This window comes from Oncorhynchus clarkii, chromosome 9 (assembly GCF_045791955.1).
Source record: "Oncorhynchus clarkii lewisi isolate Uvic-CL-2024 chromosome 9, UVic_Ocla_1.0, whole genome shotgun sequence".
NCBI lineage: Eukaryota > Metazoa > Chordata > Actinopteri > Salmoniformes > Salmonidae > Oncorhynchus > Oncorhynchus clarkii.
Genome location: NC_092155.1, coordinates 60884082 through 60910244, shown reverse-complemented (window position 1 = coordinate 60910244; position 26163 = coordinate 60884082). Strand labels below are relative to the sequence as shown.

The 26163-nt window shown below is 44.1% G+C and overlaps 1 protein-coding gene across 1 annotated transcript in view; it reads left to right on the top strand.

Annotated features, from left to right (window-relative positions):
• The window catches only part of LOC139417321 (membrane-associated guanylate kinase, WW and PDZ domain-containing protein 3), a 56707-nt gene extending 30898 nt beyond the window's left edge, over window positions 1–25809 (top strand). Inside the window, 17 exon segments of the mRNA XM_071166590.1 lie at window positions 5759–5878; window positions 10027–10200; window positions 11029–11203; window positions 11430–11506; window positions 12387–12554; window positions 13590–14028; window positions 14230–14334; window positions 16078–16642; window positions 16751–16814; window positions 16957–17383; window positions 19477–19529; window positions 21949–22149; window positions 22356–22432; window positions 22588–22734; window positions 22904–23042; window positions 24223–24326; window positions 25687–25809. Of these exon segments, the coding sequence (XP_071022691.1) occupies window positions 5759–5878; window positions 10027–10200; window positions 11029–11203; window positions 11430–11506; window positions 12387–12554; window positions 13590–14028; window positions 14230–14334; window positions 16078–16642; window positions 16751–16814; window positions 16957–17383; window positions 19477–19529; window positions 21949–22149; window positions 22356–22432; window positions 22588–22734; window positions 22904–23042; window positions 24223–24326; window positions 25687–25758 (3107 nt within the window). The 3' untranslated portion in view covers window positions 25759–25809.
• Window positions 25810–26163: the final 354 nt, after the last annotated feature.

Sequence of the window (26163 nt, the reverse complement as noted above, 5' to 3'; positions counted from 1 at the left end):
TGTCTTAATAATCCTTCTCTAAGGGCCTGAATGATGTCACAGTGATAGTGGACTGGAAAGGACTATGGTGTGGATTTCTGTGAAGTGACTGGTATAATATCCGTCTGATAGGTTTGGCTTGTGTCATGTTGTCTCTCTTACACAGTCATTAGTCTGTCTGGCTGGCTGGGCACAGACCACCCTGGCTGGCCGTAGCCTGGCCAGCCCTGCAGCGATGGAGAGTTTGATCTCTCGTTTAGCCAGAAAGTAGGTCATGTGGAACAATCTGCCAGACCAGGCAGCCTTCAAGTACGTGTCTCTCTGATTCGTTGAAAGAGCAAGACGCAGGTCACTCCCAAGAATACATAAGACAACAAGACATTCTGTGTCTTTGAGCTTTGAACACCGTGACATAAAAAATACACATAAAACAGGCACACATATTCTTCAAGCCATTTTACATAACAATTCCATTTATCCAGTTACTAATTGGCTAGATTGGGTTGGAGGATGATGGATCAGTTTGATCTTAGTCTATACATTTTTAGCATCTGTACTATAAATAGACTCAGCATTTATGGTGGTAGAGTTGTGTGGAGATAGACTTGTGACTCAACTTCCTGCCTGGCTCTAAGTTGGAGTGACAGCGAGGCAGCAAGCTCAGCTTGTGGCTGTGTAATCCTCTGATCTGCAGGAGATGGATGACACAGTAAGATGTTGCTGCTGCTCTCCCTCCTATAGGCTACTGACACAGACAAACATTGGAACAACGTTTAAACCAAATTTGCCCACTTGCAAAAACACAAGCAAGCAAGTCAACTCAACTGACACTATTTTATTGGACCTTATACCTCCCATGCTTGGTTTGAAACATAGTGGTATTGTTTTTCATGGTGGAAGAATAGATAGTGCTTTTGGCTAAAACTTCAGCCTAAGGAGTGAAGTGCAACAGTTGCTCAGTGTCACCCCCTTCAGGAGCTGTGTTGCTCCTAAAATTACATGATTTATACTAACCTAAAACCGTTGAGTTAAATGAAGCTAATTACCAACTGTAGATCCCAGAACGGAGTGAATGGTGTGTAAATGTAGTCAACAGTGGCCTTATAGTGTGAAGTCACGTCATATTATATTCAAATTTGATGTATTGCCTTTTCAAATAAGTGGCTCTTGTTTGTAATACTTTTTTTAAAGATATGAGTTTGAGTTTGTGTTTATTTTATTTTTACAGGGACAGTGCACATTAATCAACGTTTCAGTAAAAGTGCCGGGTTTTAGCCAGCCGGCTAATTTTCAACCACAGTCCCTGGGCAGGTTATTAAAAACAATTACAATACAGACAGTCATTGAGCCGTGAGCACACGCAGAGCAAAATAGGACAAGCAAGACGTAGCATACACGCAGAGCAACATAGGACAAGCAAGACGTAGCATACAGACAGAGCAACATAAAACAAAAAGCAGCAAGACAAAATTCATAAAAGCAACAAAGTGTTTCCACACCTCACAAGCTACAGACAACAGACAACATGGAAAGTGGCAACACACAGCTATGGACCATGTTCACAAATCTGATTGACCTTTAGCCATGTCTTCAAGCATTTTGTGAAAGTGTGATATGTGGTACAGTTATGTGTGTCTGATGGCAGTGTATTCCAGACATGGGAAGCTCTCACAGAGGAAGCAGATTTACTAAAGGTGCTTTTCCTTAAGGGAACTATACAGTCACCTCTCATGGCAGACCTTGTGGATCTGCTGCCATATATTTGGGTTTTCTGTTTAACAAAAATACTGAGTGGAGGGGGGGCCAGGTCATTTAGGATCTTGAATACAAGACATGCGTCGGTGTATTGCACAAGATTTTCCCAACTCAGGAGCTCATGCTTTCTGAGGATGTAACAATGATGATGGCTATTGGGCTTCCTATCAAGCACTTTGAGAGCCTGTTTGTAGACAGACTGAATGGGTTTTAATGTTGTACAGCAAGCTTGGGCCCAACTAGTCAAGCAGTATGTTAAGTGGGGGAGTATCATAGATTTGAAGTACAGTTTTGCTACCTCTGTAGTCAAACAATTTCGTATAAATTGGAAATTAGCTAGGTTGAATTTGGTTATTTGAATTACCTTTTTCACAAGCTTTTTAAAAGAGAGGTTGGAATCAAGTATGATGCCAAGGTACTTAAAATCAGAAACCACCTGGAGCTTCTCCCCTGACACATAGACATCTGGCTCAGTAGCATCTGTTGCCCTCTTTGTGAAGAACATGCAAACAGTTTTTTTCACATTGAGATGCAAACCCGAGTCACTGAGCCACTTTGTAACCTGGACCATTACAGTAGTGAGTTCTTGTGCAGCTTGTTGTTTGCTCTTTCCATGCACATATATCACTGTATCATCTGCATACATTTGAACTTCAGACCCAGTACAGACAGAAGGCAGATCATTAATGTAAAGGTTGAACAGGAGGGGCCCCAGTATTGACCCTTGGGGCACGCCCACATCATAGCTAAGAGTGGGCGACAGCTCATTGCTCACTCTGACACACAGTTCTGCATTCAAGGTATGATTTCATCCATCTCAAGGCATCGGGGGAAAAGTTGAACTTGGACAATTTTGTGATGAGAATCTCATGATTAACAGTATCAAAAGCCTTCCTTAGGTCCAGAAACACAGCCCCAACAACGCCCCCTTTGTCCATCTTGGACTTCACATTTTCCAGAAGAAAGCAGAATGCTAAACAAATGTGTTAATTTCTATTTGAACAGTGAAGTGAATGTGCATAGCATCACTGCATTTCATTTTGTTCATAGGGGACCTGAAAAATGATTGATTTAAATGTAGTTTTGATTTGCACTTCTCACCATTTAAAACACACTGTGTACTCTACTGTACTCTGCATTCTGTTGCCACTGGCAAGGACAATGTTTACACAGTGACTATGAGCAGGACAATGCTCATATGAAATGCTGAACAGAATTAAGTAAACGCAGGTCATTTATCAATAATTTAGCGGCAGAATGAAATGAAAAGCAGGCATGTGGTCGTGCCGGGGGGAGAGGCAGTAAACAGCTGGCTACCTAATGTCTCTATGGGTTGTTATGACACAGACACAACGTTATCATTATTAATTTGGGAACTAGATACTGTATGATGCGCTCTTCTAGGAACTGTTTGTACATATGCCTTTGTCCTCCCACCCCACCCCCAGAGGCGTCATCAGTGCATTGGTATATGGTATCTGCCCTTGACTGTACATAGGATGATTCAAAGTCAGGGAAGACCTCCATGAATTCTAAATGACTCAGAGATGGAAAAAGCACTTGCACTGGATTATTTTCCATTTGGTTACGTGATGGCCAGTTCTGGGGTTGATCATGGTCTGTCTTTGACTGACAGTTGTGTCTTGGTGTTTAATTACCCTTCTACATAACACTCCTGCAATCTCTCTCCCTCTCTCTGTCTGTCTGCCTGGCCCAGTGGGATCGGTGGGGGGGCCTGAAGGGAGATGCATGGAGGAATATGTCAATAATCCCAGCTATCTCCTGCTGACTTGTCATATATATCTCAGAGAAGGGCATGGGTAATGAGTCCCAGCCTCATCCTTCACACACACACACACACGCGCATGCACACACGCACGCACACGCACATGCACACACACACACACACACACACACACACACACACACACACACACATGCATGCACGTACACACTTTTGCTATCAGATTTGCTATCAGAATTTTTCATTACAGACAGAGCCTCATCTTCTGTTGCTGATTGGGACCTATTAACAGGCTCTCAGGGTATAAAGAGGATAGGTGTGTGTGATCTGTGTGTGTGAGTGTGTGCGTCTGTGTGCTCTCTCCTGCCTGTGTGTGTCATTGTAGTGTGGAGTGCTGTGCCCTCCCTGATGGTGAGACGGCAGTGCATTAATCATATGTTTTATGGAGTAACTGGGTTTGTCCTCCTCCTGGCCCCACACTGCCAGGAGAAGGACCTTGGCTTGCTGTTTGGACAGTACCGATGTGTGGGTACAGTACTGAAGAAGCCAAACCAGGAAAAAAAGCTATATTAAAAACTATGTGTTAATTGCGTTGTTTGTTCTATAATCTGTCAGTTCATATGCCTTGACACTGTGATATATAGGCCTAAAGGCCAAGACAATAAGATGACACAGTGGCAGAATAAATTCAACCACACCTTTGTTTCATCACAAAACCAGAGAGCCATCTGTCCACAAAGCATATTGCATGTAACATACAGTTAGTTACATGACCTACAGCATGGTCAATCAAGTTAATGTTTACAATATTTTCGGACTACTAAACAACATTCATTTAGAACCACAGAGAGTTACCACAAGTCACAAAGAAATCAGGAGCTGCGCCACTATTCCAGCACCATTTCAACTTCAACATTTCAACATCATCAAATCACGCATGCCTAGTCTGATACAGTGACAATTAAAATACCCCAAAAACTATTTAGTCCAATCAACTTAAGCTAAATATGATCTGTCTCTCCATGGTAGACTACTGATCCTGTGTGTGTGTGTGTGTGTGTGTGTGTGTGTGTGTGTGTGTGTGTGTGTGTGTGTGTGTGTGTGTGTGTGTGTGTGTGTGTGTGTGTGTGTGTGTGTGTGTGTGTGTGTGTGTGTGTGTGTGTGTGTGTGTGTGTGTGTGTGTGTGTGTGTGTGCAGTAGAAAAAACATGACTCACCCTCCTCTTCTCGTTAATGTCACCGAAACAGTCTATGACTCTGCCATTCAGTAGGCTACATGCTTTTAGTTTTTGTTGTCCTGAATGAAATGCTTTCTCGCTAGCCTAACTTCCTTTCATGGGCAACGATAAGCCTGCTAGTTAACATCAGCCTACTACATCTAGCTACATATTGAACTTCTATCCTATCATGCCAGAGGCACAGTAGGAATTTATGGTTGGATCAGAATCTCTGTTATAATCATTGGCCAGTACGGATTATTAAGTAAAACCTCAAATCCAGATCCCTATCTCCGTCCATGGCTAATTTAGGAAAGGGCCAATTTTGCTAGCTAGCCACCGGAGGACAACAGAATGCGATGCAACAATTCGTTTTTCTGTAAATTACGTTTGGCTTTTGTTGTGATATGATTGGTGTAAATCCAAACTAGCTTTACTTTTTTTGAGCTCCAGGACCATTCACAGTTGAGCTCACTCAGTTTAGCTCAGTGCTGATTGGTTATTATTTTATACTTTTTTTATCAAGGGAGGCCAAATGCTCGCTAGCTTCCCTTGCATTCAATGCTACGGGAGGCAACAAAATTATACTCTTTTTGACTAGACAGCATCAGATAGATGGGTTACACATACAGAGATGGAGGGGCACTGTTTTGCTCGCTCGGATGCTTTCTCCAGTGAGATACTGTACATCAAGCCTCTTGTGAAATGAAGGAAAATTCTACAACATAGTGAGATGAAACATAAATTATACAGTATATATATTTTTTTGATGTATTGGTCAATCTTTTGGGGAAGCCTGGTTTCGCTAAGGTTTAGAAAGGTTTACAAGCAAGTAACATGCAACTCACAAATAAGCGTTAATTTAATAATGAACCTACCTCCCTTTCATCTTTATAAAATAATATGAAATGCTGGAGTCTACATATCCTAGTTGCAAATGCTATATACAGTATCAGTTTCAATACTTAGTTTTCATTTCATTAGGAGTACTGTATATGTGAACAGTGGAGACAGACTGGGATGTGTAACGCTCTGTTCGTCTGTTGTCATCGACCCCTCTCCAGGCACGACCAGACTGCCCCGTGATGGGGAGATCTCTGGGCTGGACTACAACTTTGTCTCCATAGAAGAGTTCTTCTCTCTGGAGGAGTCAGCAGCGCTGCTGGAGAGCGGCAAATTCAAAGGTGAGCAGAGAAGAGGCCCAGGTTGGTACTCATTCACTCAGTCATCTCTCTCTGGCCTCAAATGCATTGTCATTTCACATACATTCTTTCGTGATCAATGCACTATAAGTTGTATACTGTATATTGCAGATAGATAATGATGATAGTTTATATACAGTATAGGGTTAGAGTACTAACCCACAACCCACAAACCAATACACACAGCCTCAGTTACCAGGCAGTCTCATGGCTGGTGAATGTCACTCATACAAATTAAATTAAATTAAATGTTATTCATCACATGCTTCGTAAACAACAAGGGTAGACTAACAGTGAAATTGTTACTTACGGGCCCTTCCCAACAATGTAGAGAGAAAAATAGAAAAATAATAACACAAGGAATAAGTATACAATGAGTAACGATAACTTGGCTATATACACGGGGTACCAGTACTAAGTCGATGTTCAGGGGTACGAGGTAATTGAGGTAACTCAGCAAAAAAAGGAAAGTCCCTTTTCAGGACCCTGTCTTTCAAAGATAATTCGTAAAAATCTAAATAACTTTACAGATCTTCATTGTAAAGGTTTTAAACACTGTTTCCCATGCTTGTTCAATGAACCATAAACAATTAATGAAAATGCACCTGTGGAACGGTTATTAAGACACTAACAGCTTACAGATGGTAGGCAATTAAGTTCACAGTTATGAAAACTTAGAACACTAAAGAGGCCTTTCTACTGACTCTGAAAAACACCAAAAGAAAGATGCCCAGGGTCCCTGCTCATCTGCATGAACGTGCCTTAGACATGCTGCAAGGAGGCATGAGGACTGCAGATGTGGCCAGGGAAATAAATTGCAATGTCCGCACTGTGAGAAGCCTAAGACAGCGCAACAGGGAGACAGGGCGGACAGCTGATCGTCCTTGCAGTGGCAGACCACGTGTAACAACACCCGCACAGGATCGGTACATCCGAACATCACACCTGCAAGATAGGTACAGGATGGCAACAACAACTGCCCGAGTTACACCAGGAACGCACAATCCCTCCATCAGTGCTCAGACTGTCCGCAATAGGCTGAGAGAGGCTGAGAGAGGCTGGACTGAGGGCTTGTAGGCCTGTTGTAAGGCAGGTCCTCACCAGACATCACCGGCAACAACATCGCCTATGGGCACAAACCCACTGTTGCTGGACCAGACAGGACTGGCAAAAAGTGAGGGGTGATGGTCGGATTTGCGTTTATCGATGAAGAAATGAGCGTTACACCGAGGCCTGTACTCTGAAGCGGGATCGATTTGGAGGTGGAGGGTCCTTCATGGTCTGGGGCGGTGTGTCACAGCATCATCGGACTGAGCTTGTTGTCATTGCAGGCAATCTCACTGCTGTGCGTTACAGGGAAGACATCCTCCTCTCTCACGTGGTACCTTTCCTGCAGGCTCATCCTGACATGACCCTCCAGCATGACCAATGCCAACAGCCATACTGCTCGTTCTGTGCATGATTTCCTGCAAGACAGGAATGTCAGTGTTCTGCCATTTCCAGCGAAGAGCCTGGATCTCAATCTCATTGAGCACGTCTGGGACCTGTTGGATCGGAAGTCCCCCCCCAGAAATGTCGGGGAACTTGCAGGTGCCTTGGTGGAAGAGTGGGGTAACATCTCACAGCAAGAACTCAAAAATCTGGTACAGTCCATGAGGAGGAGATGCACTGCAGTACTTAATGCAGCTGGTGGCCACACCAGATACTGACTGTTAGTTTTGATTTTGATCCTCCCTTTGTTCAAGGACACATTTTTCAATTTCTGTTAGTCACATGTCTGTGGAACTTGTTCAGTTTATGTCTCAGTTGTTGAATCTTGTTATGTTCATGCAAATATTTACACATGTTAAGTTTGCAGAAAATAAGCGCAGTTGACAGTGAGAGGACGTTTCTTTTTTTGCTGAGTTTATGTACATATAGGTAGGGGTAAAGTGACTAGGCAACAGGATAGATGATAAACAGTACCAGCGGTGTATTTGACGAGTCAAAAGAGTTAGTGCAAAAAGGGCCAATCTAGATAGTCCAGGCAGCTATTTGGTTAACTATTTATTAGTCTTATGGCTTGGATGTGGAAGCTGTTTAGGGTTCTGTTGGTTCCAGTCTTGGTGCATCGGTACCGCTTTCTGTGCGGTAGCAGAGAGAACAGTCTATGACTTGGGGGCTGGAGTCTTTAACAATTTTTAGGGCCTTCCTCTGACTCCATCTGGTATAGAGGTCCTGGATGGCAGGGAGCTAGGGCCCAGTGATGTACTGGGTCGTATGCACTACCCTCTGTAGCGCCTTGCGGTCGGATGCCAAGAATTGCCATACCAAGCGGTGATGCAGCCAATCAACATGCTCTCAATGCTGCAGCTGTACAACTGTTTGAAGATCTGTGAGCCCATGCCAAAACATTTCAGCCTCCTTTTCAGCCTCACGACTGTGATGGTGTGTGTGGATCATGTTAATTCTTTAGTGATGTGGACACCAAGGAACTTGAAGCTCTAGACCCGCTACACTACAGCCTCACTGCTCATTGATTGTCTGTATTGTTATTGTAATTGTTTTTAATAACCTGCCCAGGGACTGCGGTTTAAAATTAGCCGGCTGGCTAAAACCGGCACTTTTACTGAAATGTTGATTCATGTGTACTGTCCCTGTAAAAATAAAAATAAACTCAAACTCGTTAATGTGGATGGGGGCGTGCTTGGCCTTCCATTTCCTGTAATCCACAATCAGTTCCTTTGTTTTTCCCATGTTGAGGGAGAGGTTGTTGTCCTACCACCACACTGTCAGGTCAGTGACAACCTCTCTATAGGCAGTCTCTTCGTCATCAGTGATCAGGCCTACCACTGCCTTGTCGTCAGCAAACTTAATGAGGGTGTTGGAGGCTTGTGAGGCCACGCGGTCGTGGGTGAACAGGGTGTAAAGGAGTGGACTAAGCACGCATCCCTGAGGGGCCCCCGTGTTGAGGATCAACACAGGGTGTGTTGTTGCTTACCCTCACTACCTAGAGGAAGCCTGTCAGGAAGCCCAGTGTTCAGTCCCAGGGTCCTGAGCTTAGTGATGAGCTTGGTGTCAATGAACAGCATTATCACATACTGTAGATGTTCATCTTGTCCAGGTGGGAGAGGGTAGTGTGGAGTGCAATAGAGATTGCGTCATCTGTTGGTCTGTTGGGGTGGTGTGCGGATTGGAGTGAGTCCAGGGTGTCTGGGATGATGGTGTTGATGTGAGCCATGAACAGCCTTTCAAAGCATTTCATTGCACCGATGTGAGTGCTGCAGGGCAATAGTCATTTAGACAGGTTACCTTGGAATTCTTGGGCACAGGGACTATGGTGGTCTGCTTGAAACATGCACATATTACAGACTGGGTCAGGGAGAGATTGAAAATGTCAGTGAAGACACCCGCGAGCTGGTCAGTGCATGCTCTTAGTACGCGTCCTGGTAATCCGTCGGCCACGCGGCCTTGTGAATGTTAACCTCTTTAAAGGTAAAGGTCTTACTCAGGAGTGAGATATCACACAGTCGTCCGGAACTGCTGGTGCTCTCATGCATGGTAGATAGAAACATTTTCTCAGAGGTAACCTTATTATTTCCATGTAGTTAATGACACCAGGTCTTGAACAGGTCTCCGTCTCTCCACCCCAGGAGGGTTAGACTTGGACTGCTTTCTCTGATTAAAAAGACAACCCCTGGGTACAACAGCAATCTAATGTTTCTCCTTATCTCCTTACCCTGATCTGACTGCATGAGCTGGAGGAATACATTTAAGTAATTTGATTTGTATTATAGCTTCCACAACAGAAGGATAGAATTGAAGGAGAAAATAGACTTTACTGATCCTAAGCGTGGATGGTAATCTATGTGATGAATGCACTGCACTGGAACACATCCATCATAATATTTAGGATTGACTGTATATTCTATATTTCGTATATTGATAGCCTTTTCAGATGTATGTTTGGGATCTCCATCTCTACGCTGAATTGCTTTACCTCTTACCCTTTTCGCAATCATATTTAGTTTTTCTCTTTTCCCCATTCTGTCTTGGCACCAAGGACCAACAATACAAATATGATTCTAACAATAACGTTGTGGCTTATCAACTCACTTTCTCTTCCATCTCCTCCTCCTGCCTTCTCTCAGGGAACTACTACGGCACCCCACGGCCAGTACACATCGGTCCAGAGAGCCCTCCCATCACCTACCGGGAACACCGCAACCTGCTTCGGAACTTCCGGACACGCAGCAAGTCGCTTAGCAACCTGGAGAAAGCAGCAGAGGAAGAGGAGAACAGCGAGGAGGTCTCTGGCCTGTCAGGCAGGTTTACCAAAGACAAGCTGCTCCCCCGTAAGACTATATGGGTGACCAATTTACTACAGTCATATATAGTGTTAATGCGTATTAGTAGTAGCAGTCATAGTAAGCATAGTATAAGTAGTAGTAGTGACAGTAGTTGTAGTAAATTATTTTCATTTGAAACCTTTTTGTGATTTTAAGTTTTCAAAATGTGTGCCAGGTATGGTGGCCTGCAGCTACTGTAAAGACTGTAAAGACTGCATTGTCCTTCTGTACCTCAGAGTTTTTGATGGACAAATTAATCAATGATTAGCATGATTAGTATGCTTCTGGCTCTATGCGGGGCTGTGGCCACATTGATCGCTGGACTTGCTCCAGAGGAGGGTCAAGCTGACCAGAGGTGTGGTAGGCAGGGAACAGGGTCTATGGTCCTGACCTGTGCTGCTGAGTCATCTATCGCATGGCTATGTGGTGCTGAACGGAGTGTTGGCTGGACTGGCTCTGACTGCAGCTCTGGGTAAGCAGCAGGCCACATCCTCCCACGTACATTCTAAAGGACAGGAGGGTTGAGCTAAAGCTGTTTACATAGACCCTGTGCTGTACTGTAATGTATGGAATGCATGCCTTGCTTTTTTGCTTCTTTTTTTCTTTACACTAGACTCAATGGGTCTGGATTTGGAAATGTGGCTTTAAAGCCAGCTGTAAACTAAGTTCAGTGTAGACAATTTACATGATTCCAGAGATTATTCAAGGGTTCTATTTTCACTGACTGTAAACTGAGAATCATTTTAATAACGTGTCAAACACTCGTTTTCAGTGTTTTGCCTGTCGTCTTCATTGACGTTCCAGGTGGATCAGCGGGTATCAGCAATGCCCATCCCGTCTCCCTGTCCCCCTGCCGGTCAAGAGGGTATGGCAGCGCCATGGAGAACGGTCATGGCAGCACCAGTGCCAGGGTGCCAGCAGTGATGTCTAAAAACTGGAAGAAGGCCTTCAGCAACTCAGGAGAGCCTTTCTACACAGAGTGAGTGAAGCAAATCACAATTTATTCAAAGTGCATTTAACAAGGTCACACCACACTTTACAGAAATAAATACAAAAGAAAGAAAGTTCTATTCTGTTCTACGTGGATAGACTGCTCTCTTGTATGTTTTATGTTGTTTCTGGTCAAGGATGTTGACTTGTAAATACTGTTATATAGCATGGTTGATTGGTGACTTTGAGATGGCCTGTCTGTCACTCTCTTTTAGCCATTACTCCAAGACTACCAGCTGGCAGGATCGTCGTGCTCAGAGCAGCAGAGAAACGATGCTCGACAAGAACCAATGTGAGCTCTCTCCCACTCTATAATTATGGAAACAGTGCTAGAGCGTTTAACCATTGGGCTGCCTAATGATACACTGTACGTTAATAAGATGGGAACTACAGGACCATAGGCACAACGAGCCTGTTAATAGATTCATATGAAATTAAATGAGCTTTTAGTAGAATTGAGATACTGTGTAGTGATTAATCCCTAACCCCATAACGGCAAGCTAGGAGGAACCACTGGCACAGGTCCGTTCTGCAGTGGATGACAGAGGCCATGTGTTGGGCATGACACAGACAACCTTCGATCATAATTGTGTCATGTGATTCACAGATAAAACAACCTAATACAACAACGTTTGACCAATATAGCTGATTATAGCAATTAGAGCCCCATCTGCCAGAATATCATGGGTAAAGCTGGTCAAAATATTAGTGGGTTGCAGTTCACTGTTTTAACCAGCAGGAGGTAATACAGATCAGGCAGAGAGTTTATTTCCTTTTCAAGAGGTTGGAATCTTCTCTGCGGGCCATTAGGACAGGGAGGAAAAAAACCTTTGCCTGCATGTCTATTTATTTCTAAACGTTTTGCACTAAGTGCCATCTGGCCATGAGTTTTCAGATGTCAGTGTTGTGCGTCTCTTAACTCAGCTCTGAACGGCACATTCTAAACAGTTCACTCATTCACACACATACAGGGTGCAACCTTTCTCTGTCTCTCTGTCTTTCTCTCAACCTCTTCATGGTGACCTTTAGTTCCTCTTTACCTGCCAATTGCACAAAACCTCTGTCGCTCTCCCTCTCTGTTGTAAGCATCTCTCTCTGTGCTTCTTTGCACTTTTCACTCCTTTCCGTATCTTTTCCCACTCTCTTTCCCTCCCTCCTTCTCGTTTTCTCAGTACCAGGGTTCACAGACCAGCCAGGGGAGCTGAGGGGTTTCTCTATCCACATATGCCTCTCTAAAGGTCCCGGGGGGTTTGGTTTCAACATCGTGGGGGGCAGCAGAGCCAGGGAGTTTCTCCAGGTCTACAGCATCACGCCAGGGGGACCTGGAGCTCTCAACACAGGTAGGAGGGAGGGAGGGAGGGGACAATATACAGAGAGATTATTATTACACTTTACACAGTTTTACACTTCCTTCCAAGGAATATGTTACATTTTGCTTCTTTAAGGGTATCATAACTTTGCCAATGTTGACATTAAAATATTGAGCATTAAAGCCGGATTCCTCGTAAATGTAAATGTCAATTAAACAGAAATGATTCTTGGATTTATGTTTGCAACAGATTGAATTGTGGATTATTGAGCGTTAAAGCCGGATGTTTAATAGGCAAAACATTTTTAAATACTTGCAAACTGTGAAAATGGACTCCTGTAAACTCTCTCTCCTCACTGCACTTGACCTTGGTCTAGTTTTTTTACCTGGTTTAAATGTGGCTTGTTTAGGCAGTTTGAGAATATTCCATCTCTCTTTGTAACTTTGCTCAGAGATGTCAGCCCACAGAATCACATTATTGTTGTTGTTGTTGTTGTTACGATACTCACTAGAATGTAAACACTATATTTAGTATTGTTATACTGTAAAAAGCATGTGACTATAGTTGGTATTATACGGTAGCACGTGTTCACAACTACCAGATAAGTCTCTCTCTCTCTCTCTCTCTCTCTCTCTCTCTCTCTCTCTCTCGCTCACTGGAGCTGGATTATAGTGGTGGGATTTTTCTGTGATCTCCCACAGAGAGTAGATCTCAATCAATCCCTAATCCTAATCTAGCTATCATCACATCCAGCAACACACGTACATACTGTATGTGTACACTAACACACAATAAACACCCACTAATACAGACTGTGACACCTGTCACATGCACCCAGAGTTGAGCATTTTAGAAGGTTGGGATACAGAGGGATTAGTTGGTAAAATTACATTTCACACATACCCACACAAAAATAGCATAGCATTTATGAACTAGAACTACAATATCCCTCAAACAATTTGCAAATAGATGATGTGATGTTCTATATGCAGGTTTTAAAGGTATACTAATGCTGTGGGATAACTGAACCAGAAGCCTTTCAACCCATCCTCTTGGTCCCCACAGCGGATATCCTGGTGTACATCAACGACGTCTGTGTCCTGGGAACGTCTCATAAAGAGGTGGTGGAGATGCTGAAGGCAGTGCCTGTGGGCCACAGTGTGGACATGGTCCTCCGTAGGGGCTACCCCATGCTCTACAACACAGACGGATGCCTCAAGCAGCCCCATCCTGGGTCAACTGATGTCTGTGACCCCCTCCTCCCACCTACCACCACTCAGCCCCAGCCATTACACCAGCTCCTCCCCCGCCCATCCACAGCCCCAACCCAGACCCAGTATCATAATCTCAATGGCGTCCTTTCTCACCACCATGACGTGGGTTATATGGGTCCAGGAGTTGGGCCGGGACTGGATGCCAATGGGAATGCCACCTCCACAGCTACCCGACCGCCACCCTCTTACAGACACTCCAGTGGAAACCTCGCTCACTCCACGGCCCCTTCATCACCCTTTTATAGAATATCCAGTGGACATCTCTCTGACTCCACTGCCTTTGATTCACCCTCATACAGACGGTCTAGTGTGCACCCCGCTGACTCTGCCGAGCCGCCCTCCTACAGACGTTCCAGGCGTCACCTATCTGACTCCACCTCCCCTACACCACCATCTTATAGACGTTCCAGTGGCAGCATCACTGTCATTACCCCCCCGGTCCGCCCACCCCGCTCCCTGAGGGGTCTCGCCCACCTGCAGGCCCCGGATAACTCCCAGAGTGACAGTGAGGTGGTCTCAGCCATCGGCTCACACAGGTGACACACACACACGCACACCCACACACAATGTAATTTACAGATACAGATTGAAGTCAGAAGTTTACATACACCTTAGCCAAATACATTTAAACTCAGTTTTTCACAATTCCTGACATTTAATCCTAGTAAAAAATCCCTGTTTTAGGTCAATCTCAATGGCGTCCTTTATTTTAAGAATGTGAAATGTCAGAATAATAGTAGAGAGAATTATTTATTTCAGCTTTTATTTCTTTCATTACATTCCCAGTGGGTCAGAAGTTTACATACACTCAATTAGTATTTGGTAGCATTACCTTTAAATTGTTTAACTTGGGTCAAACGTTTTGGGTAGACTTCCACAAGCTTCCTACAATAAGTTGGGTGAATTTTGGCCCATTCCTCCTGACAGAGCTGGTGTAACTGAGTCAGGTTTGTAGGCCTCCTTGTTCGCACACGCTTTTTCAGTTCTGCCCACAAATGTTCTATGGGATTGAGGTAAAGGCTTTGTGATGGCAACTCCAGTACCTTGACTTTGTTGTCCTTAAGCCATTTTGCCGCAACTTTGGAAGTATGCTTGGGGTCATTATCCATTTGGAAGACCCATTTGCGACCAAGCTTTAACCTACTGACTGATGTCTTGAGATGTTGCTTCAATATATCCACATAATTTTCCATCCTCCTGATGCCATCTATTTTGTGAAGTGCACCAGTCCCTCCTGCAGCAATGCACCCCCACAACATGATGCTGCCACCCCTGTGCTTCACAGTTGGGATGGTGTTCTTCGGCTTGCAAGCCTCCCCCTTTTTCATCCAAACATAACAATGGTCATTATGGCCAAACAGTTCCATTTTTGTTTCATCAGACCAGAGGACATTTCTCCAAAAAGTACGATCTTTGTCCCCATGTGCAGTTGCAAACCGTAGTCTGTCTTTTTTATGACGGTTTTGAAGCTGTGGCTTCTTCCTTGCTGAGCAGCCTTTCAGGTTATGTCGATATAGGACTCGTTTTACTGTGGATATAGATACTTTTGTACCTGTTTCCTCCAGCATCTTCACAAGGTCCTTTGCTATTGTTCTGGGATTTATTTGCACTTTTCGCACCAAAGTACGTTCATCTCTAGGAGACAGAACGCGTCTCCTTCCTCAGAGGTATGACGGCTGCGTGGTCCCATGGTGGTTATACTTGCGTACTATTGTTTGTACAGATGACCGTGGTACGTTCAGGTGTTTGGAAATTGCTCCCAAGGATGAACCAGACTTGTGGAGGTCTACAATTTTTTTCTGAGGTCTTGGCTGATTTCTTTTGATTTTGCCATGATGTCAAGCAAAGAGTCACTGAGTTTGAAGGTAGGCCTTGAAATACATCCACAGGTACACCTCCAATTGACTCAAATTATGTCAATTAGCCTATCCGAATCTTCTAAAGCCATGACATCATTTCCTGTAATTTTCTAAGCTGTTTAAAGCCACAGTCAACTTAATGTATGTAAACTTCTGACCCACTGGAATTGTGACACAGTGAATTATAAGTGAAATATTCTGTCTGTAAACAATTGTTGGAAAAATGACTTGTGTCATGCACAAAGTAGATGTCCTAACCGACTTGCCAAAACTATAGTTTGTTAACAAGAAATTTGTGGAGTGGTTGAAAAACAACATTTTATGACTCTAACCTAAGTGTATGTAAACTTCCAACTTCAACTGTATTTGACTTTAATGGAGAACACTGACTATCTTTCTGTCTCTTTTCTTCCTCTGCAGGGCATCCATGATCCGTAACCACAACAATAACTCCCTCTCTACCCCCCCTCAGCCCCTGCGCTACAGAACCTCTAAGAGTGACCTGTCAGAGAGCGACCTGTCCACCTCTTCCACACTCCCTGTGTCCAGACTGCCCATGTCCCAGTCAGGAAGACCCCGCCTTTCATCCTCCCCAGGCGGAGGGGTATACTCCCGCCTCATCAGGCCCCAGGCTTCCCTGCTGAGACCCCCTCCCACCCCCGACAGCCCACAAATCGGCTTCCATAGCAACACCAGTGGCAGTGGCAGTCACAGCAGCATCTCGTCTCCAGGGTTGATGAGCCTGTGCAGCGGAGGTGGGGTCGGAGGAGGTGGGGTTGGAGGTGGAGGGGAGCTGGTGCCTGTAGCCCTGGCTCAATGTGAGGGGGGAGGAGATATGGGCTTCAGTGTGACGGCCGGGGGACAGGGGGGCAGGCTGGCCCTGATCAAGAGGGTCTGGGATAGAAGGCAGTGCTCCTCCCTACAGCCAGGGGATGCCATCATGAAGATCAACGGAGTCGACGTCCAGAGTCTCAGCTTTGCACAGGTACTGAGGAGGGAAACGTGGAGAGAAAGAAGATATGAAAGAGATGGAGAATACATAAGATTAGGTCAAGTTAAATCAGATATACTAAATTGATACCTTTCCCTCCAGATACAACGAGTTCTCCAGGAATACACCAAACAAAAAGAAGTTATCCTATTGGTTCACAGAGGAGGTAAGAACATTAGCTACTTTACTGCAAACTTGTTTTTAGGAGATTTTATTTACTGCATTCATTACATTGTTTCTCAGTAATGAATAAAACCTAAAGAAAGTCTCTCAACAATTCATTTAGTGATGTTATTCCCCATCTTCAGGTCCCCATCATTCTTCCATCTCCCCCAACTCTATACGGAAAGTCCCCTCACCACTCCTTCGCCCCCCTCCTTCACCTGTGGCCTCAGACAAGAACCCATCGCCCCCTGCAGTTGTCCTCTTCCCACCCCGTCCCACCTCCACCCCTCCTCCCCCTCCCCCAGCCATGGTGCGCTCCTCTCTGGTCCAGAGCACCAGTTTCCTGGAGTCAGTCCCAGTCACCCTCACCATGGAGCCCAAAGACTGGCTGAACGTGGGCATAGAGGATGAGAGGGACAGGGGGGTGGTGGTCCCAGGACCAGGGCAAGAGGGAGGGGGACGGAATCGTGCACCCCGGGGATTCGATGTGGAGCTGAGGAGGAAGCCAGGAGAGGGGTTCGGATTTGTCATCGCTTCACAGGATGTAGAGAAGGGGAAAGGTGAGAACTAGTTAATTTGTAGCAGAACACAAAATATTGGCAAATATGCATCTTCTTATTGATTGGATTGAGTTTCAGTTTTCCTTCGCTTGAAAGTCGGTGAGGTATTGTATTGCAGTTTCTGCAGAAAATAGGAATCATAACTTTTTAGACCAAATCCCTTATCTTGTCCCCAACAAATGTCAATGGCAGTCATCACCCAGTGAACAGTCAGTCTTTCACATGAAGAGAAAGGCTTCCTAACTGGACATACTGTTCTGTAGTTTGATGAATAAATAATTATGGCTGCACAACAGTCACTGAGTCATGATGATGAGTCACAGGTCTCTGTCACTTAAAGACAGCCCCCCCCCCCCCACTATCCCCATGATGATGTCAGCCTGCACACTGCTCATGATCTTTTTAGTGTTTCAGCCAGTACTCCAGATAATATGGAGTCATAAAACACAAAAACAGTCCAATGACAGCATATATTGCACTGCATTTACCCCATTTCCCTTCCCCATTATGCTGAAGCTGGGATCTTGTTACGCTGCTTCCTTCCTAGTGTTTGCGTATGTGTGCGTATGTGTGCGTGTGTGTGTGTGTGTGTGTGTGTGTGTGTGTGTGTGTGTGTGTGTGTGTGTGTGTGTGAGTGTGTGTGCGTGTGTGTGTGTGTGTGTGTGTGTGCGTGTGTGTGTGTGTGTGTGTGTGTGTGTGTGTGTGTGTGTGTGTGTGTGTGTGTGTGTGTGTGTGTGTGTGTGTGTGTGTTGAAGTGTTACATTGCTGTTATAGGGTGTAATATTTTGTGTGGTGGTGCCCATGTGTTCAAGTGCATTTTATGAATATGTATGTGTGTGGGATTTGCGTGTGTACTACATACACTAGCCCTCGTGACAATTAATGGAATCAATAGTGAGATTATCCAGCGTGAAGACCCATGCCACAGGGCTATTAGGAGCTAAGCCACACAGGTTTTATATGTGTCAGTGCTCTTATCTACATCAGCCTGTCAGCTCCATTTGCCTCCAACAGAATAACCTTTTGATGATAACATGCTGCTTTACACCAGTACAATCCTAAGCCTGCTGTAATACTACAGTATACTGCACCTCTGCAACTCTGTCACGTTACAGATGTAGGATCTTAATTTGACCTATATTGTCACAGAAAAATAATCCCGCAGCAACAGGATTTTAATGTTTAGTTCATAATGTTGCTTGATCGGTGCTTAGGCTCTTAGCTGGCCAAAAGTAGTCTACATGAAAAGTGCAATACTGTTAATAAAATTGTGTGTTAGTGTGGGTTTTCAGTGAATTTATGTAAATCATTGAACTCATCTGCAGCAACATAAGTGATCAAATTAAGATCCTACACCCTTAACAGCACAATGAAGCTAGTTTGTGTTCTCATTGTGGCTGTGAAGGGGAAAACATCCCACCCGATAAACTATTAGCTAGAGGGCATTCATTAAATACCAGGTTAGCTACAGTATACCAACCATTCCATCCCACTGGGCACAGATGTCCATTCAACGTATATTCCACGTTGGTTCAACGTAATTTAATTTAAATGTTGCGGAAACAACTTTGATTCAACCAGTGTTTGCCCAGCAGTTTCCCCTCTCTTTGTATTTGCCTCTCTGACCAATTCTAATGCAGTTCAATTTGCTTTATGGGCAAAGCTAACATACATTAATGCTGTCTTGTCTCAACAGCACAAAGAATGTCTCTCTCTCCATTATCCTCTCACACCTGCATTTCACCTCTCTCTCAATAACCATAGTCTCCATCTCCCTGCCTCGCTCTCTCTCTCTCTCTATTCCATAATCTATCCTTTTCTATATACCACAGTCTCCCTCCCTTCTCTCTGCAGTGAAAGGATTCAGTCTGGTTTCTCTAAAGATTAAAACTCCCTCCCCCCTCTCTCTCCCGCCTCTCTCGCTCTCAATCTCTCTCTCTCTCTCTGAATTGCTTTAGACGTTACACTGAACCAGAGCAACAGCAGGGACATGTTTTAGTTCATTGTGTTTTTATTGGTCTGACCCCATTCATTTAGATGTAAGCATCTCCAAGCTGTTTTGTTGGAATTCAGGATTTTTTGCGCTACATATGTAATTCAAAGAGCCATGTTGGAAAGACTGCAGTCTGCTTTGAGAACTGTCAAGGACTCCAAACGTAATTATGTTGCGACTTTCTGGTTTCTGTCTAAATGCTTTGTGTGAGTTATGCCACTGTATGAGTATGTCTGCGTTTGTGCGTACGTGTGTATTTGCGTGCATGTGTGTGTGTGTGTGTGTGTGTGTGTATGAAAATGTTGTTTAACTGAAAGGAACATGACAGATTTGCATCAAAGCTGTCAATTAGTTCAACATCTGCAATATGTTTCTCATACTGTTTCCTTGAGCACCATTGGAGTTTCAGTCATTCATGGCCTGAGGTGTACTGTAAGCAGTTAACAGTTGTACTGTAGTTGTGGATGTAATCCTACAAGTGGTAATTGTAGTAATTGTAATAAAAGTAGTAAAAGTAGTAATTGTAGTAAAAGTACCAGTAATAATAATAATAATCATAAATGTAATTTGTATTGCGCTTTTCATTAGAGTTATTTGAAAGCTCTACCGAAGAATAAAACAAATATATACATACAATAAAAATAACACATTTAGAATCAAGGCTGGTAAAAGTTTAGAGGGGTGTAGCGGTTCTCTGATGGTCAGGGAGAGTATTCCATAGGCGAGGGGCAAGGCGGCAGAAGGCTCGGTCCCCCGTAGTTCAGAGACGTGTCTTGGGGACTTGAAGCAGTGGTGAGTGGCAGGTGGAGAGTGCAAGGTGGCTCGCTGTTTGAGATGAGGTCGCTGATGTAGGTGTGGCTCAGCCCATTCAAGGCTTTAAATACAAACATGACAATGTCGATCCTGTAGTTGACTGGTAGCCAGTGGAGTTGGGCCAGGATCGGTGTGATATGGTCCGAATTCTTGGTCCTGGTAAGAACCTTGGCAGCACTGTTCTGGATTAGTTGGAGCCTCTGTACTGATTTGGGTGGGGGGTCCCCAAACAGAACATTACTGTAGTCGATCCGAGAGAAGAGGAAGGCGTGGATGAGTTTCTCTGCATCTGGCTGGGAGAGTGATGGTATGACCCGGGTAATATTTTTAAGATGAAAAATTATGTTTGACATATTTTTTTGATCTAACAGTTTGTCAGAGAAGCACACACATACAAAACATACTCACACACACCATTTTTCACCTTAGCTGCCCTCTGTGTCGCTGATGTTGTGCATGACAGAGAGGGTGAGTCAGTGTGAGTGATGTTTTGTAAGCTAAGTTGAGGGGGAGGGCTGGGTAAGTTTGGACAGTGTTCTTCTCACAGTCAGGGAAAATGTCAAGCAAGCACAAACATCAAAGACTGAATAAAGTGTGCTTGAAAGAGAGAGTATGTTTAAATAGGTCAGTATAGACCAGGGAACTGTTAGTGTCCTTTGCTAATGGAAGGCTAATTATGCAGAATGTAAGCACATTTTTGCTTACAGTTTAGAAAATGACTTTAAGGATTGTAGTATTGGAATAGAGAGATGGACAGAGGGAATTATTTTATTCTAGAGTTTATAGATATCAGAGACAACCATTCTTTGCTTGTCGCTGGTACTACAAAAGGTTGAAAAACACTGTTAGAAGACATGTCATATCAAAAGGACAGGAAATGGTCATTGTTGTGTCGGGGATAGAGCGATGGACTGATTGATGGGGGGATGAAGGAGGACAAATTAGTTTTGGAGATGGAAAGAGAAAGAGAAAAGCAGACGGAAGAGAGTAGATACTGACTTAAGTGCAGTCAAAAACAGCCAAGGTTTAGTTACAGCTTGTTTTGAGGGATTCTGCAGCAAACCAGGATGATTCACAACTTGTCTCTCTGTTCTTTCTCTTAGATGACCTTACTCACTAGTTCTTCACTGTGACTTTTAAAGAGGTGTTCTAATTAGCGACAAACTCTAATGAAAATACAATTATTGGGGAGAAACAGGGCAGTTTCAGTCTCTTGAGATGTGTTTAACCTTACATTTTTTTTATTGTTAAACGTTCAAGTATATACTGCATAAATGTGCTTCAACCAGTGGTTTGGTGTCGGAGGGTTGAGATACATTTTCTTCCGCTGTATCGATCCAGGACTAATTAGGGGTTGAAGAGGTTTTACTGTGGAACTTCAATACCTGCCTTTCTCTCTCTCTCTCTCTCTCTCTCTCTCTCTCTCTCTCTCTCTCTCTCCCTCTCCCTCTCTCCCTCTCTCTCTCCATCTCTATTCAATATACTTTGACATGGAAAGTAAAACACTTACATTGTCAAAGTAAACATACAACAACGATGGGCCAATAAGACAGGAACATACTAGACTGTTAGTAATAATAATAATGTTAATAACTTTACCACAAATAAAATGTGTTATTGTTATTCCCTCTCTCTCTCTCTCTCTCTCTCTCCCTCTCTCTCTCTCTCTCTCTCTCTCTCTCTCTCTCTCTCTCTCTTTCTCTCTCTCTCTCTCTCCCTCTCTCTTTCTCTCTCTCTCTCTCTCTCTCTCTCTCTCACACTCTTTTCAGCTGCCTCCCTCCTCCCTCACCGGTTCGTGACGGTGCGTCGGGGCAGTCCTGCAGCGAGGAGCGGTCAGATAAGGCCCGGTGACCGGTTGGAGGCTGTTCAGGGGCATTCTGTGGTGACCCTTTCACACCGGGAGCTTGCCCACATCCTCCGCAGAGCTGGAAACACCCTACGCCTCACCATCATCCCCCGTCCTAGCACCTGTGAGCATAGAGAAATACACACAATGTTATACACACACACATTTCCAAAAACACAATAAAAACCGAAATGCACACAATCCACTTGCTTGCATACTCCCCATTAATGCTCAGAGGATAACTAAGATACTATGCATCTCCCCTCTGTACTGACGCGTTAACTTCTTGTACCTCTCTATGCTAACCACTCTCCCTTATTTCTTTCCCAGACTCCTCCAGCCTATCAGAGACCACAGATTATGACCCCAATTACACAAGCAGGAAAGGTCACAGGTCACGACCCAAGGTGAGGACAGCAGCCATCCATTATGTTTGTGTCAATGATCCACACCTTTTTAAGAGTAAGCCCAAATTCATCTGCAAAACACTGACATGTATTTTCCACTTTAAGTTGAGATCTCGATCTCATTCTGTCCATCTCTCCCTCCATGTTTCTTATAGCATGACTCTAGGTATTACAGTGTGGATCTAGACCGCGGGCAGACAGGGTTTGGGTTCAGCCTGCGAGGGGGCAGTGAGTACAACATGGGTCTGTATGTATTGGGACTGATGGAGGGGGGACCTGCCTCACGCAGCCACAAAATACAGGTGAGTGTATTGTGTACCTCTTTAAAGAATGGGGTGTCTAATATTTCACAGTAAACTGTAAGTTATCTCAACTCAGGAAATAAAGTTTTGTTGCCAAAACATGATATTACGTACATTATGAGATACTATTTCATACAACAACTGATTATGCTGTCACTGTGTACTGTAGGTGAGTGACCAGTTGGTGGAGATCAACGGGGACAGCACAACAGGGATGACCCACAGCCAGGCAGTAGAGCAGATACGCAGGGGAGGACACCGCATATACCTGGTTCTAAAGAAAGGCAATGGATACGTCCCTGACTACGGTAAGATAGAGAAAAGGACAGGGGGGTGGAAACACTGTAAAACCCCAGAGACACTCCTCCTACTGCGCAAACTGTCACTCAGTTTCATTTGATTTTAAGAGACAAGGTGTGAGAAAAGAATAGGTGGGATGAGGACTGAGGATAAGGTGTCAATATTACTAGAGAGAATCATAACATTCAACTTAGCATAGCCACTAGAGAATCCTCCTCAAACTGTCACAACTTATGTTGTTTATCTCTTTTTGGTGTATAATATCTCTCTTGAGTGTATAATATCTGTCTTGAGTGTATATTTATTTTTGGTGTATAATTTCTCTCTTGGCTGTATAGTATCTCTCTTGGCTGTATAGTATCTCTCTTGGGTGTATAATATCTATCTTGGTTGTATATTTCTCTTTGGTGTATATTATCTCTCTTGGGTGTACCGTATCTGTCTTGGGTGTATAGTATCTCTCTTGGGTGTATAATATCTCTCTTGGGTGTATAATATCTATCTTGGGTGTATATTTCTCTTTGGTGTATAATATCAGCTTGGGTGTATAGTATCTCTCTTGGATGTATAGTATCTCTCTTGTGTGTATAGTATCTCTCTTGTGTGTATAGTATCTCTCTTGGGTGTATAGTATCTATCTTGGGTGTATAGTATCTCTCTTGTGTGTATAGTATCTCTCTTGGGTGTATAGTATCTCTCTTGGGTGTATAGTATCTCTCTTGGGTGTATAGTATCTCTCTTGGGTGTATAATATCTCTCTTGGCTGTATAGTATCTCTCTTGGCTGTATAGTATCTCTCTTGGGTGTATAGTATCTCTCTTGGTTGTATAGTATCTCTCTTGGGTGTATAGTATCTCTCTTGGGTGTATAGTATCTCTCTTGGGTGTATAGTATCTCTCTTGGGTGTATAGTATCTCTCTTGGGTGTATAGTATCTCTCTTGAATGTATAACCTCTAAATTACTAACACCACGTTTCTTGTTTCTCTTTTGGGGGCTTTGCTTCCTTCTATTATTTCACCATTCCTTGTGATTCATTCTTTGGACTCTCCATCTCCACATTCTATCTTACCTTCACCAACATGTTTCCCTTTGCTCTCTCTTTATTTCTTGTCTTCTTTCCCTTTTTTCCCCTACACATCTTTCTCTAATTATTTTCTCTTCCTCCGTTCCTCTTCTCTCCCTCTCAGTGGAGCTGTCCAGTCTGTCTCTATGTATGACCAACTCCAAGCTAGGAGAGCCTTGCTTCTATGTCATCGGCCGGACAGAGAATACGCGGTTGGTGATCGTTCCTGTTAGTCCTCCATTTATTTGTCTCTCTACATTCCTCTTCTCCTCACTTCCTATGTTGTCTTTACAGTCGTCGTTGTTGAAAATATATTATGTGTCACTGTACGTCGACATCCTCATCGTGAGACCATGATCACCCACGTGTTGAAATCATATGTTGAATTGTCTTGAGACCGGGGTATAACTAAAGGTGTTCTGTGTTCTGCTGCGGTTAAGGTGACGCTATTGTCAAACGCACGTTAGTTTGCAATTTCGTCATGTCAAAACTGGTGCACGGGCATTTTCCAGCGCTAACGCTCCGATGGGCACTGATAGGACCAACCAAAAGCTGGTTTTAGCGGTAACCCAGTTGGTTATGGCATGAATTTTGACAGCGGAAACGCATCCTATCCAGCCGTGACGCTCACTGCCCATATGCACATGGAACAAGAGTAGTCTAATGTGCTTTTGGTGCATGTATACTTCGTATTTAGAAACATAAAAAACTGATGTTTTTCCCATTTCATTTTATTTGATTAAAATCTTAGCATATCCTCGCCTCCTCTCAATGAAGGCTTTTTTTGTCTGCCCAATGCAATCTCAAAGCAGTCAAGACTGACAATAAAGGGTTTGGCTCCTGAGACTGCTTGAAAATAAATCGTAATCACCAAAGCGTCATTAAAATATAAAGTTTGAAAGGAGTAAAACAGTGAGCTGACATTCCATTTGTATCTATGCATTGTAGGCGTTCTGATTGGCCAGTGAGGGGCCAAGCCTCTACAAACCCACAACTTGTTTATTCATTAAAACCCAGACGTTTCGCGACAATGCAGTAAATGTGACTATAATTGTGATATTGAAAATAGCAAAAATATTTCTGACACGCCCCTTAACCTATAGCGCTACCACCTGCGCTTAGATTGACCATTGCCTTAGGTTTGTTAAAATAGAGCCCTATAGCTTAAACCTCAGTTTTAAAAATGACTTAGCTAGGTAAATCAATGACAACCAATATCCCTTGGTTGAATTATTTCTAGTGTGCAACCTGCCAGTAGTGTTGCTGAATGTAAAAGAGAGCTAGTGATCTATATGCTTCAACAGCACAGTTGACATTCTGCATGAGAGCACACAATGTTGATAAGTATTGTAATATAATGAAGTGTTACCTGAGGGTCAGGGAAGTAGCAGCTGTTGTTACACAACACAACCTACACACATACAGCTACAGCTTCTGACAGGGAAATGCTCTGTGAACTCTGGAGTTCTTCTACAGTGATTATGTAACATCACCTGCTTCTCTAACTCTCCTTATTATCTTCTCCACCTATTCATTGTGCTCTCTCTGTTCCCTGCTTCCTATGTCCTGTCCCTGTGTGTTCCATCAGTCCGTGAGCGCAGAGTCACCTCCCCCTCCCTCCCACAGCAGCACCCCGAGGAGCAGAGTGTGGCTCCAGTAGACCTGGCCCGCCTTGAGGGCCGCATCCACAGATCCAAGGTGAAGAAGCGGGGGAGGTCTTCGAAAGGGGAGATAAAGGAAGAAGAAAGGAAGGAGATCAGGGAGAGAAAGGAGCAGGGGCAGTAAGACACAGCCTTGATTCAGACCCTGATCCTGAGAGACAGAAGGAGGGCAGTGAGACAGGAGGCGGTGGTCTGTGAGAGAGGACTCAGGTGAGAGGGAAGGATAGCAGGAGGAAGAGCAGGAACAAGGGAGGCTCTCACAGTTTACCCAGAGATGCACTGAGGAACTATGACAATGATTATATACACACAGAGGCGGAGGGAGGGAGGGAGGGAGGGAGGGAGGGAGGGAGGGAGGGAGGGAGGGAGGGAGGGAGGGAGGGAGGGAGGGAGGGAGGGAGGGA